The sequence below is a fragment of the Ranitomeya variabilis genome, chromosome 5 (genome assembly GCF_051348905.1).
Source record: "Ranitomeya variabilis isolate aRanVar5 chromosome 5, aRanVar5.hap1, whole genome shotgun sequence".
NCBI lineage: Eukaryota > Metazoa > Chordata > Amphibia > Anura > Dendrobatidae > Ranitomeya > Ranitomeya variabilis.
Genome location: NC_135236.1, coordinates 459,038,935 through 459,053,750, shown reverse-complemented (window position 1 = coordinate 459,053,750; position 14,816 = coordinate 459,038,935). Strand labels below are relative to the sequence as shown.

General features: G+C 42.7%; 1 protein-coding gene across 5 annotated transcripts in view; it reads right to left on the bottom strand.

Moving 5' to 3' along the window:
• Nucleotides 1–2,126: 2,126 nt before the first annotated feature.
• POC1B (POC1 centriolar protein B) overlaps nucleotides 2,127–14,816 on the bottom strand; it is a 166,446-nt gene continuing 153,756 nt past the window's right edge. For 4 of the 5 annotated variants that reach the window (XM_077265444.1, XM_077265443.1, XM_077265441.1 and 1 more), the window contains 2 exons: nucleotides 14,297–14,494; nucleotides 2,133–6,318 (listed from right to left, as the gene is read on the bottom strand). In XM_077265444.1, the coding sequence (XP_077121559.1) occupies nucleotides 6,226–6,318; nucleotides 14,297–14,494 (291 nt within the window). In that variant the 3' untranslated portion in view covers nucleotides 2,133–6,225. Of the gene's footprint in view, nucleotides 6,319–14,296; nucleotides 14,495–14,816 lie in introns of all 5 variants that reach the window. The other variant, XM_077265440.1, reaches the window with a different exon arrangement.

Sequence of the window (14,816 nt, the reverse complement as noted above, 5' to 3'; positions counted from 1 at the left end):
CCCATAAAGTATGTGTCAAGGAAAAAAATTAACCACACGCATGTGAAACACAGACGTGATTTAACCCTTAAAGGGAACCTGTCACCCCCAAAATGGAAGTTGAGCTAAGCCCACCGGCATCAGGGGCTGGTCTACAGCATTCTGGAATGCTGTAGATAAGCCCCCAGATGTATCCTGAAAGATGAGAAAAAGAGGTTATATTATACTCACCCATGGGGCGTTCCCGCTGCGGTCCGGTCTGATGGGTGTCATGGTCCGGTCCGGAGCCTCCCATCTTCACAGGATGATGTCCTCTTCTTGTCTTCACGCTGCGGCACCGGCGCAGGCGTGCTTTGTCTGCCCTGTTGAGGGCAGAGCAAAGTACTGCAGTGCGCAGGCGCCGGGCCTCTCTGACCTTTCCCGGCGAGTGCGCACTGCAGTACTTTGCTCTGCCCTCAACAGGGCAGACAAAGTACGCCTGCGCCGGAGCCATGGCAGGAAGACAAGAAGAGTACGTGATTGTAAGAAGATGGGAGGCCCCGGACCAGACCGCAACGCCCATCGGACCAGACCGCAACGCCCATCGAACCGGACCGCCTCTGGGTGAGTATAATCTAACCTCTTTTTCTCATCTTTCTGGATACATCGGGGGCTTATCTACAGCATTCCAGAATGCTGTAGATAAGCCCCTGATGCCGGTGGGCTTAGCTCAACTTCCATTTTGGGGGTGACAGATTCCCTGTAATGTGAACTTATACACTGAAATAATCAAAAAGGTTATTCAATTAGCATTACGCAAGCCCAATTTTATCTGGGCTAGGAAACTTAAAGGGAGCCTGTAATGTTGAAAATGATGATCATAGATGATCAGATTGATGTACAGTTTGTGGGTTTTATTGATTGAAATGCTTGGTGTTTGTTTTGTCAAATCACTAGTTGGACCACCCACTGGACATATATATATATATATATATATATATATATATATATATATATATATATATATATATATATACATACATATATACACACACACACAAACACCAGGGGCTTCAATTAATAAAACACTAGTTTTATTTTTTGTTGTTGTTTTTTTTAGTCTGATTTATAGGTACCCACTTGTATTTTATTTTTTGCTTTGAGGGCAGAGTCTTGCAATTCCAGAAATTAATTCATTAACTGCGACTTCTTAAAAAGTTGCAAAATCTGGCTCAAGTTCACGCCAATAACCCAAATGTATTTTTGCATAATTGTTTTTTAAATCTGGAAACAAAAAAGTCACAAAAAACAGTTCAAGAGACCAGGAACAAAGTCCATTTTTTTGTTACTTTTCAGTCAAATTCATGAATCGTGTGCGCCATTTTGATAAATTTAGGGCCAAAAATGGCAACTAATACCACAAGACAAAAGGAGAGTGACTTAAAAAAATGTAAATGCTGAAATGGGGCCGAAAAAAATGTAAATGCTGAATTGGGGCCAAAAAAATTTAATTCTTCTGCAGCAAAACATTTTCAAATTCTCTCTCAAGATTGCAATTCCCTAGACTTTCTGCCAGCTGGATCTCCTCGAGAGGACGTTGTACCACCTGTAAAGCATATGCTACGCATCTTTCTGGTAATGTCATTGATGCAATAAGACGATGGCCTATTGGGAATAAGTATTAACCTTACAAAGTACAGAGCAAGTCTATTCAGCTGTGGTGACCTCTGACCAAGACTGATCAAAAAGGATGAATAAAATACTGTGTCAAGTCATTTTGCATGGTTAATCTTTTCTCATCTTTGATCTTCATTTTTTTTTTTGTTCATGCACAAAACAAGATTTTTTTTTATGGCTGGTTGGCAACAGAATTGGGCGTCTGCTAATGCAGTTGGTAGTTTAGATAGTAAAAACAGATGTCAGGCAGATGACACCAATCTTAAAACAACAAAAATGGGAAGAAATATTGCTTCCCCTTCCACAACTTTGCCTTTTTGTTCTAGAGTTTTAATTTTAAATTAGTCAGATTGTATCCTTTTAAGATTAATGATCCGATGAACAATAAATGATCTGATCGACAATAAATCGTTTATGCATAAATTACGCATGGAACATCAAAAATGACCCCCCAAAAATAAAAATCAATAAATACACTGAAGGCAAAAAGTAATAAAATACTGCATATCTTTATTATAAAAGGCACATATATAGAATTCATTAATGGCGAATATTGGAACAAGTCTTTAAATTAATATAAGACATAGACGGTGCAGATAGAGGATTGTCTCTTGTAGATTATCAGAGTGGTTTTACTCCCAAATCCGCAATGATGAACAGCTGAAAGAAGAATGTCAGGAGGACACGCATTTACTATTGATGCTTTCAGTTCTATTCTCTAGAGGACAAAAACATATTATTGGATTACTAAATTCAGATACTATTTAATAGGATTCCTAATATATAGCATTAGTGGATATATGCACCTAAGAGCATCAATTTACAGTTTGCATATAAGAATGGAGTTACAGTATTTTGTAAAAAGTTGTTAATACATGAATGATCTAGAGTTCTGGTTCCTATTATAACCTGGAAGTTTACTCAGCTTCATTCAGAGAAAACGTCTTGGTAAACTGAGAAATGACTTTCCAAACTGTGTAATACGGAAAAAAAAAATTGTACCTCTGCATCTCCGAAGCTGAGCTAAGCAGTTGAGCCTCCGATTTTTTTTTAAATTTATATATTTAAAAAGAATAATGAAAAAACAAATTGCAAAATATCTATGGGGTGAAAAAACACGACAATGTAACAACTACAGTGCCGATTGCATTGAGATGGGTCTTTGTGTGAAAATTCCAAAACAAAAGCCCTCAAACACAATACACTAACGTTGGTAGACAGTGCAAATTGGATTGGGGTCTCCTGACTCTCCCCCAGTAGGTTTCCTTTCACCAATGACAAGTATGTTCATGATCTTCACCTAAAGTATTGGAATATCCCAGATACATACTTAGGGCTCATGCACAAGTCTGAAGATTTCAGTTGATAAACAATTGCAATGCATGGAATAATCGAGGCTCTTCTGACCCATAGAGATATATGAAGCAGTCACGCTCTGGTCAGGAGAGTCTTGGCCAGTTCCTTTAGAGGTCTATGCTCGGACCGAGTGGCACAGGCCTCTGAATGAGCCCTTACAGTTTTACTAGCTTTAAGTCGAGATCAGTACAATTACTAAGGTTAAATAAGTAATAATTACAAATAAGTAAAGCAGCGTTCACACCACAAAACATGAAATAATGAACAAGCATAGTAAACAAAGCATGGACAAAGAGCAACAGATTGACAGAAACCTGCAGACATCAAGGCTCCATAACTGGTGCACAGAATAAACATTGGACTTACAAGGCAAAAAGAACAAAAAAAAGTCTCCTAAGGGCTTGAAAGTGTAAAAAATAAAGAACTAAGTAATGCTCCTCTACCGGTAATCCGCTGGATCCAGCGCTGGCAGCTCTGTGGTCTGCTTGGACACAGGAAAAGGAGACGTCACAGTTCCACCAGCATCAGGATACATGATCAGTGAGTCATCAGAAAAACATCCAATGACGTGCTGCTCAAGTCACCCGATTGCTGCCATCACAAACCACAGTGGTCCTGCTGCTGGTGGAACTATGACGTCTACTCTTGGTGTACTAGAGCAGACCCTGGAGCAGACTGTGCTGGATCAAGGAGGTTACTGATTGATGACAATTGGTGTATTTTTTACTGATCCAAGCCTCTCGGATAATTTAGCTTTTTGCCTGGACAACGCCTTTAAATCAAGGTCCAAACAACCCAATGTAAAGTTTTTTTTGCTGAAGTATGGACAGTATTTCCAGCCATATACTGACCACAGTATTCCACATTAGCACATAGTCCGTATCCTACTAAGGCATGATCACAGTAAGTGGGGTGGCAGTCTCTGAATGTCCCCAATGATCATCCTTGTAGATACTTAGGTCATCTGCAACCTTCTGTGATGCATTCTGAAGAGGAAAATCCAGATTTATATTTTCAAGCAAAATTTGTATCAAATACCATGATTTTCTAACAATTAAAATGACTAAGAACATGATCTTACCCAATAACATATTACCCTGTATATTGAAAAAAACAAAAAAGCCTCCAAAACATACAATGGTTATTTTCAAAATTACATATAATAACTTAAAAGGGGAAGGTCAGCATAGTCTGACATTTTTTTTTTATTACTTCAATGCTTCGGAAATAAAAAAAAAGCAATTTTGCAACCAGTCTTGATTAAAAATCTCCTGCTGTTTTACGTCTACAATGACAAAACTGACCTATGGGTTTCCATGGTAATAGATTACATACTCTTCTTTAATCCTGCATTCATCTTGCTATTTATTTGGCCCAACCTCTTGTTACCTACCAAATGTATGTTAGGAAGAAGTGGGGAACAGGTGAGATTATGACTGCAGATCCATGGAGAGAAAAGTCATCTGTAAATACAGGCTAGGTACAGATTTCATCACTTTCCATTATACGCTCCTCGACATTGAAAGTTCAATCCCAAGAAGTAAAAGTTGTCAAATTATGGAAATTACAGGATGGATATAAATGTTAATGAGATGCAAATGATGCTAAAACTGAAGCAAAATATTGAAAACATCTAAATTTATTCAGTATCAACTATGAGCACCACATACAGAAATACGCGCACTATCACACCTTGGCTCCTATCGAGGTTATTAATGGTTGTCTGAGGAACATTCTGCCACGCTAAATGCATTTGGATATGTAAATCATCAAGAACCACTGCTGGCAGCTCCCTTTGTAGTTTCCGACCAATGAAATTCCAGATGTGCTTGATGGGAGACTAGTCTGGAGATGCTGCATGTCATGGTAACAGGTTTAGACCACGCAGGCTGCTCCCAGTAGCACAAGCAACACATGGCCTGACTTTGTAGTGTTGAAAAACGGCTCTTGAAGCACTTTGGAGAAATGGCGTAGTATTGGTTTCATAATTTAATCAATCTCAGGCTAGGGTCAGACAGCCATATATTCTCTCCTCCATGAGATTCAGGAGGATTATGCAAATTCTGATCAGAGCGTCAGCATAGTGGGATCGAATTCTCTCAATTTTTGTATGAGAGAATCAGATCATACTGTGAGGATAAGATGGAGAACAAAATTTCCCCATCCTCTCCATTGTGCCAGTGTGAGGAAATCTGACTGCAGCAGAGGTCATCAGAGTGCAGTACAATGATTTCCACGCTCTCTGCCATGCAAATACAGGAGTGTGATGCGAATATCGGATCAAACTTGGACATGCTGTGTTTTTTTTTCCTGGACTGGTTCGGTCTGAGGAAAAAAATTGGACATGAGCACGGCCCCATAGAATAACTTTGGTCCGAGTGAAATCCGATGTTTTGTCAGACTGCAATAGGACGCAAATTACAATGGCGTGATCGAGACCCAATGCTCAGTTGTTGCCGTGAAGAGACATTTACGAAGGAATATCTCACCAGTCCTACACCTGAGATTATGATGTGGGGTGTTGTAATGTACGTTAGCTGGACCTGTCTAGTCTTCATTCCAAATAAACAAACAGCTCAGTATAACATTGATTTGGTTGTAGAACCAATGGCACAGCAATTTCTAAAAAGAGTCCCAGGATCTGTCTTTCAACATGTCAATGCTGGGCCGCATGTTGGTCATGCTACTGTGAGCAGCCTGTGTGGCCTAAACATGATACCATGGTCTGCTGCGTCTATGGACTTGCCTTCCAACAAGCACATCTGTATCATCACTGGTAGCCAATTGCAATGGTAGCTGCCAGCAGCGGATCTTGATGATTTGTGTGTCCAAGTGTATTCAAGGCAGCAGAACATTCCTTAGACAACCATTAATCTGTGTGTGTATTTCTGCACGTGACACTCATGCTATATACTGAATAGATCAAGGTTTGCATATCATTAACATGTCTATTCATCCTGTGATTTCTATAATTCCAAGACATTTCCTTATTAGTGTTGGAATTTCAATACTGAGGCGTGTAGATGGAGTGAAGTAATGGTTGTGATTGTAGACATACAATTTCAGAATCACATAACAGGTATAGCAGTGTCCTTTAGAGACATAAAATCCAAATTACAATATTAGGAATCATAAATTATATAAAGAAACAATAATAAATAATATTTAATTTAAAAACATTCATATCAGAATTCATTCATATCTTGCTGTGGCGGGATCACACATTCTCCCTCATCAGTCTGACTCGGAGGTCCTCTGTTGAGTTTCAAGGCATTCCTTGAGTTTATCTTCTGTCAATGTCAGTCGGCGCTCCAATATAGAAACAGTCTGTAAAAAAAATATATTACTCAGAAAGTAGTATTTGCAGCTCTTCATCTTCTACAATAGCACATTCTTTCTAAAGCCTAAACTAAAACATTTTTTCACAATCTTAGACATTTCCCTTTTCGAAAAACAAACAACTTTTCATATATATTCTGTTATTGATCTCACACCGATCAGCCATGGCAATAAAACATGTAAAATGAATGACACAGATTATCTTGTACTGTGTCCAGATCTGGGCACCACATTTTAAAAAAAGACACTGGAGCAAGTTCAGAGAAGAGCTACCAGGGTGGTGAGTGGACTGCAAAGTATGTCCTACGAGGAACGGATAAAGGATCTGGGAAATGTTTAACTTGCAAAAAGTCGTAGTTACTCACCGATAACGGTGTTTCTCAGAGCCCATGACAGCACTACCAGAGAGAGAGGGGGATCCGCCCTTCAGGGACAGGAAACCTACAGGATAAAAGGGTGGTACCTCTCCCCTGCATTAGTTTTGTTTACAGAGCATCGGAGGTCTTCCAGGTTAGTCACAACAACAACAAAAAATATACAATTTTATCATATTGCTTAACGAGTAAACACCGTGTCTATATGAAAAAAACCACTTCACACAAAATAATGTGCTCACCGCACACGTGATGAGGGGAGGGAATAAGCAGGTGCTGTCATGGGCTCTGAGAAACACCGTTATCGGTGAGTAACTACGACTTTCTCAGTCGCCCATGACAGCACTACCAGAGAGAGAGAATTTCAGAGATTATTGCTTAGGGAGGGACCACAGCCTGTAGAACCCTTCTTCCGAAGGTTAGGTCAGATGAAGAGGCTAGGTCTAAGCGGTAGTGTCTGAAAAAGGTTGAAGGTGATGACCAGGTGGCCGCCTTACAAATTTGGTCTAATGGTACCTCTGACCTTTCGGCCCAGGAGGTCGCCATAGCTCTTGTAGAGTGGGCCTTCAGTCCCTGTGGGACGACGTTCCCGGTGGAGGAGTACGCCAAGGCTATTGCGTCTGTTACCCATCGAGCAATAGTGCCCTTAGAAGCTTTGAGTCCTTTTCTGAGCCCCTGGAAGCAGATAAAGAGACCCTTCCTTCCTATGCTGCTGGGTGATTTTAAGGTATTGAACTAGACACCTTCTCATGTCTAGTGTGTGGAATTTCTCTTCCTTCTTATTTTTAGGGTCTGAACAGAAAGAAGGAAGGATTATTTACTGAGATCTATGGAATGTGGATGCAACTTTTGGTAAATAAGCAGGGTCTGTCTTTAGTATAACCTTATCGTTTAGGATCTGTGTAAATGGAGGGTTTGCAGATAGGGCTTGGAGGTCACTTATCCTACGGGCCGATGTCAGGGCTATTAGGAGGGCCGTTTTAAGAGAAAGAATCTTAAGGGGTAACGCCTCTATGGGCTTGAACGGGGATTCTGTTAGAGCTGACAATACTAAATTCAAATCCCAGGATGGTAATCTACGTATAGTTATGGGTTTAGACCTTGCGGCTGCTCTGACAAACCGTATTATCCAAGGGTTGGCTGCTATGTTTTCGCAGTATAGGGCTCCTAGAGCTGCTATTTGTACTTTTAATGTACTTACTGAAAGGCCTAGGTCTAACCCTTTTTGTAGAAACTCTAGTATTTCAGCCACTGGAACCCCATCCTTCAACCTTACCCCGGAGGAAGATAGAAACTTTTTCCAGGTTTTACCGTAAATTTTTGTGGTCACAGGTTTCCTACTTTTCATTAGAGTAGACACTAGTTTGTCAGAAAAACCTCTTTCCCTCAATAGTGACCTCTCAAATTCCACGCTGTTAGATGGAGATTCTCCGACTGAGGGTGGAACACCGGCCCCTGAGACAGAAGGTCCGGAAGATCCGGAAGGACCCAGGGATCGGTGATCGATAGCATCCTCAGCCATGAGAACCAGGCTCTCTTGGGCCAGAAGGGGGCTATTAAGATGAGTCTGGATCTGTCCTGCCTGATTTTCCGTAGGACTGCTGGAATGAGAATAGTGGGGGGAAATGCATACGCAAGTGTTTGTGTCCAGGGAATTGTGAATGCATCCACAGCCTGAGGGTTCCCCCTGGGATCTAGGGAACAGAAGGTTTCTACTTTCCTGTTGTGGACATTGGCAAAGAGGTCTATCACAGGGATTCCCCATAGATCTGCGATTTTGTGGAATATATCCTGATTTAGAGACCACTCTCCCTGCTTTAATTGGGTTCGACTCAGGAAGTCCGCTTTCTGGTTTTCTACCCATTTTATGTGTAGGGCTGATAGAGAAAGGAAGTTGTTTTGAACCAAGCTGAAAATTTCGGAGGTGGTTTTCATTAATGTTTGGGATCTGGTTCCCCCCTGGTGGTTTAAGTAAGCCACCACTACTCGGTTGTCCGAGAATACCCGGACATGATGTCCTTGTAGCTCGTCTAGAAAGAACAGTAACGCATGATTTACCGCTGTCAGTTCTTTTTGATTTGAGGAAGACTTGAGATCCTGATTTGTCCATAACCCCTGAGCGACTTTGTTGTGTAGGTGAGCCCCCCACTATTTGAGACGCCTCTATCACCCAGGGAACCCTTTTTGATAAGTTGCTGGGATTTAACCACCAAGCTAGGGAACGAATAGTGGGCAAACCTAGAGACATGCGACTCTCTAACCGCCCCCCCAGTAGTTTTTGGTTCCTTAAAATGTCCCACTGGAGTGGTCTTGTGTGGAGCTGTGCCCACTGAACTGCTGGGAGACAAGCAGAGAGGGACCCCAGTAATGATATCGACTTCCTTAAGGTCATGGTAGGGTTTGCCCGCGCTTCCGATACTAAGTGGATTATCTTTTGTTTTTTCACGTGTGGAAGGTAACACATTTGAGAATTTGAGTCCAAGGTGAGACCCAAAAATTCTTGAACTCTGGTTGGTTTCAGCTTTGACTTTTGGAGGTTCACTAGCCAGCCCAAGTCTGAGGAATTTCTGAGAGGTCTTGTGGATGGGGACGTGATAATACGCGTCGCTGAGATCTAGAACTATCATAAAACAGTTTGGAAACAGATTTTTTATCATTGACTTTATTGACTCCATTTTGAATCTTTGGTTTTTTACATAAGTATTCAACTTCCGTAAGTTTATTATGGTCCGGAAGGTTCCATCTGGTTTGGGCACCAGGAACAATGGAGAGTAAAATCCCTTCCCTCTCTCCAGAGGGGGGACCTCTTGGATGACAGCTTTGTCTATTAGTTTTACGATTTCTAGTTCCAGGGCTTCTTGTTGCCGGGGAGAAGATCTCAGCGGTGTTACGACATAGTTTTGTGGGGGTAAGGATAGAAAGTCTATGTGAAGCCCGTCTCGTATCAATTTTAATATCCAAGGGCTGGTCGATATTTTCTCCCAGGCCGGGAGGAATTGAGATAATCTCCCTCCCACCCTGGGAAGGATGTCACTTGGGGGGGGGGGTTTCTATCCCGAATGGAGTTACCAAAAAGGAACCCTCTATCTTTTCTCCTCCCGTAATCCCATCGGGTATGATCCCTTGGCGGTCTCCTTTTAAAAAACTTCCTACTCCGAAAGGGCCGCTTATTATATGTTGGGGCCAGGATGGGAAAACCTTTCTTTTTATCCCCTGCTTTTTGCAGGATATCGTCCAGAGTCTCTCCAAAAAGAAATTTGCCCTCACATGGGATGGAACAGAGTTTTTGCTTGGTTTGTAAGTCCCCCGGCCAGCTTTTTAGCCATAGAGTTCTACGCGCTGCATTTGAAAGGGCTGCGGATTTAGATGCTAATCTAATTGAGTCGGCCGAAGAATCTGCTAGGAATGCCGCGGCTCCTCTAATCATAGGGATAGAGTCTAAGATTTTATTTCTGGGGACCCCATCCCTGAGCTGTTTCTCTAGGTTATCAACCCAGATCATTAAAGACCGTGACGTGCAGGCCGCCGCTATGGTAGGTCTTAAGCATCCTCCTGCTGACTCCCAGGCCCCTTTAAGGAAAGTATCTGCTTTCTTGTCGAGAGGATCTTTCAGGGTTCCCATGTCCTCGAATGGTAAGGCGAACTTCTTTGAGGCGTTAGCCACCGCAACGTCTAGTTTAGGGGCTTTATCCCATGAGACAGAAGCCTCACCTTCAAAAGGGTATTTCCTTTTAATAGAGGGAACCGATGCGTTTTTCCTCTCCGGTTTCTCCCACTCTTTTTTAATTAACGACTGTATATTTTCATTAAGGGGGAACACTTTACGTTTTTTCTGGGATAGCCCCCCAAACATAATGTCCTGCACAGTTTTGTCAGGACGAGGGTCCAGCACCCCCATTGTTGATCTTACCGCCTTAACAAGGCTATCAACCTCATCTAGGGGGAAACAATGACGACCTCCACTCTCATTATCCGAAGAAGAAAAAGAGGAATCTTGTGTATCCGAGTTCTTACTCTCAGAGCTGGAGGGGTCAGAATTTTCAAGGGGAGTAGGTTGTTTCCCATTACCACTTTTCCCGCTTTTAAGGGAAGAAAGAGATGGGTAACCAGCGGCAAACAATATTTAAAGTATAGCATCTGGAAAAAATTATATGTAAATGGTATATTAAATAATAATACCTTCCAGATAGAACTATTTTTGCCCTGCTAATGGATCAAGACAGTTATCCTAAACATCATAGAAGGGGGGGAGAGGAAATAAATCCAAAAAAGATAACCTAATGTCTTTAAGTAAAAATGCTTTATTAAAGTGCAAGGCATGGGAACAATGGTGACAACATAGTCACCCAACAAGCATTAAAAACAGGTAGCACACACAAGACACCGGGAGAAAGCCACTGCAAACGCCTATTAAACTATTGTTATCATAGCAAGCAGCCTATAGTAACATATCGGGTTAAATAACTCAAAGCCAGCAAGGCTATATAGCCAGAAAAGGGGCGGCCTGCCTAGAGAGATCACCACATAGCTAAACATAGTCTCAACCTCTGATTTAATTACAGATCATAATTCGGAGGCGAAGTTTGGGGTCTCCTCACAGAGGACTCGTTCTATACAGGAGCCACACAGCTTCTTATCCCACGTCTGTGGCAGAGCTTTTTCACACAAGGGGCAGGCTCTATTTTTCATCTTCCCTGTTCTTTTCCTTGCCTAAGATAAATGGAGAAGGGGAACCCCAATTACAAAAAGTGAACTTTCACGAAGATCACTCACCAATCTGACGCAGCCACAGGTACTGGTTCTGGAGGAGGGGTAGGATCTTGAAGTATGAGATCCGCAGAAGGTAGCTGATTCACCACGCTGGAGATCTTGCTCTGTTGCATGGAATGGCTACCCGACCGAGAACTCCGGGTGCCAGCAGAAGATCGCTTTTTCTGTGCGTCCGGTTTCGGTCATTGATGGTGGCGCTGCTGCTGCTGTGGCTGGAGCTGCTGATCGCTGTCTTCCATGGTTTTACCCTGGGACGGCATGCAGCAAGAAGTCTCCATGTCCACCTTCTTTTAAATTAAGCGCTTATTATTAGCCCCTCCTCTGTGGCTGCATCATTGAGGAAGCGTCCATAGAAAAAAAATATATTTTTTTAAACTCTACTGCGCATGCGCGCGCAGTCAGAGACCCGGAAATGGAGTAATCCGAGTCCGGGGCAGCGCCATCTTGGTACACCTTAGTTACTGCGCTGCCCCCGAACCGGAAGTTGTCTTTACCACTTCCGGTGCGGCGCCATGTTGGAATGCTGGCGTCCTGTGCACAGCCGAACGCCGGGAGCCCCGAACTCCTATCCGGAGTGGCGGCTGCGCTTCCCCCCGCTCACGCTCCGGACCCATCGGTCGTAGCCGTGGCGGCCTCGGACACCGCACCAGCCGTGGCAGGGGCCTCCCCGCTGCCAGGACTCGGACTGGCCGGTTCCGGATTCTTCAGTCGGATCTTCGTAGTTTCGGTCTTCAGGTACCGTCCTAGAAGGTTCCCCGTCAGGGACAGGAAACCAAACTGATGCAGGGGAGAGGTACCGCCCTTTTATCCTGTAGGTTTCCTGTCCCTGAAGGGCGGATCCCCTCTCTCTCTGGTAGTGCTGTCATGGGCGACTGAGAAAAGAAGACTAAGAGGAGACTTAACAGCTGTCTACAAATATCTGAAGAGATGTCACAGTGTACAGGGATCATCCTTATTCTCATTTACACATGGAAACACAAGAAGCAATGGAATGAAACTGAAAAAGGGAGAAGATACAGATTAGATATTAGAAAAACTTTTTGACAGTGAGGGTGATCAATGAGTGGAACAGGCTGCCACAAGGAGCGATGAGTTCTCCTTCAATGGAAATCTTCAAATAGAGGCTGATCAGACATCTAAGATGATTTATCGAATCCTGCATTGAGCAGGGGGTTGGGCCAGATGACCCTGGAGGTCCCTTCCGACTTTAACTTTCTAACAGCACCTGTCAACGGGCAGAATATACACTACGTAGGCAAAAGTATTAGGACACATCTCTTAATTACTGAAATCATGTTTTTCATCAGTCCCTCACGTGTATAAAATTTAGTCCCTAGCCATTCAATCTGCCTTTACTAACATTTGTGAAAGAATGGATTCATCTTAGGAGCTTGCTGAACTTAATCACGTTGCTATAATAAGATGCCACCATTACGCCAGTTCAAAACTTTCTCTCTTCTTAAACAATTCTATGATCAACTGTGAATAGTATTATTAGAAAGAAAAAGCATTTAGAAACCAAAGAAACTGGCAGTCCATGTAAAAGTTATAGAACAGGGTCACCAAATACTAAAGTGCATAGTGCCAATGCTCTGGAGACTCCATGACTGCAGAGTCCAAACCTCCTCTGAGATTGACATCAGCACAAAATCTATGCGTCATGAGCCTGATGGCCTGGGTTCCCACGGTTTACCAGCAGCATGAAAACCTTACATCACCAAGCACAAGGCCAAGTGTTGGATGGAATGTTGGAAAACATTCTTCCACTGAACACTGGAGCATGGAAAAATGTCCTGTGCCATGATAAATCACAATTTTCTATGTGGAAGTCGGATGGACACGTCTGGTTTTACAGTGAACCTGCTCATTTTGCTTAAGTAAAATGCAGGCATTGTCATGATGGCGTTGTTACATTTCAGTTAATGAGATGCTCATGCTAAAGGGTGGGGCTGTAGGCAGTCTTATCATGGCGCTCTAGACCAGATAGAAGGGACAACTCTATATATCGATAAAAAAAAGGTGCCACTCACCGTCCCACAAAGAAAGGTGACACTCACCGTCCCACAAAAAAAGGTGGCACTCACCGTCCCACAAAAAAAGGTGGCACTCACCGACACAAAAAAAGATGTGGCACTCACCGTCCCACAAAAAAAGGTGGCACTCACCGTCCCACAAAAAAAAGGTGGCACTCACCGACACAAAAAAAGATGTGGCACTCACCGTCCCACAAAAAAAGGTGGCACTCACCGTCCAATAAAAAAAGGTGGCACTCACCGTCCAAAAAAAAAAGGTGGCACTCACCATCCCACAAAAAGTTCCTTTATTGTTTCACATTAAAACATGGATGCAGGAGAGTCTGTGGGATCTTTAATGTGAAACAATAAAGAAATTGTTATGGAACAATGAGTGACATTATCACGGACATTTTCTGACTTGATGTTTCATTTAGTGGGCACCTGAAATCCCAGAGGCTCGGTATACTCTTTCCCTTGATTCCTGAATATGTTGGCTACAGGTGCGACAGCGGTGGTGGTCTTTCCTTCCTGTGCTTTGCTTTCATAGACAACTATATATATTGTGGGGGACAACTGGCAGGATGATTGCATAAAACCCAAAACAAACAAATCGGGAGCATTACATTAATTCTTTCCTTGTTACATACATACTTGATATGAATTATTAATGCACATAGAGCAAGTATTCTTCCTGAATCTTTCATGATGACTATTGGGTATTTTTTTTATGAATGCTAAAACTTGTTAAACAAAACACAAATTAGTAAGAACAGAGAGTATACAGTTTCTCAAGCGCATGGAGGATACCTGAGTCAATATAGTTAGCTGGTCCAGAATTTGCTCCAAGGTGCTGCCGAGTGAAGATTGGGACACTGGTTGCACATCTGCCACAGGTTCATCTTTGTGTCCTCTTTTCTTCATGGCAGAAAGCAGTGCTGGTGATGTGTTATAAGGCACGCCGTCACTCCTTCCCAGATTCTCACCAACGCCGTGCAGCTGATGTATCTGTGTAGTGTCACAAAAACCCAATAATGTAAGAATAAAAGAGAGTGGTGTGTCAGTCTAGCTGCCCCTCGATTAGGAGCTGATGTGCAGGATGCGGTAGCGGCTGCCACACATTGACCGGAACTATACTGTACCATGCTAACATCTGCCCACCACTGGAGTTAATAATGGCTGATCAGTTGGGCTGCTAAGTGTACACCCCCATTATTCTCACATTCATGATGTATCCTAAGGATAGTTTATCTAGACTACATGACCAGATAACCTTAAAGGAGTTATCTATTGCAGAAAAAGCGGTTAAAGGAGTTGTCTAGGACTTTAA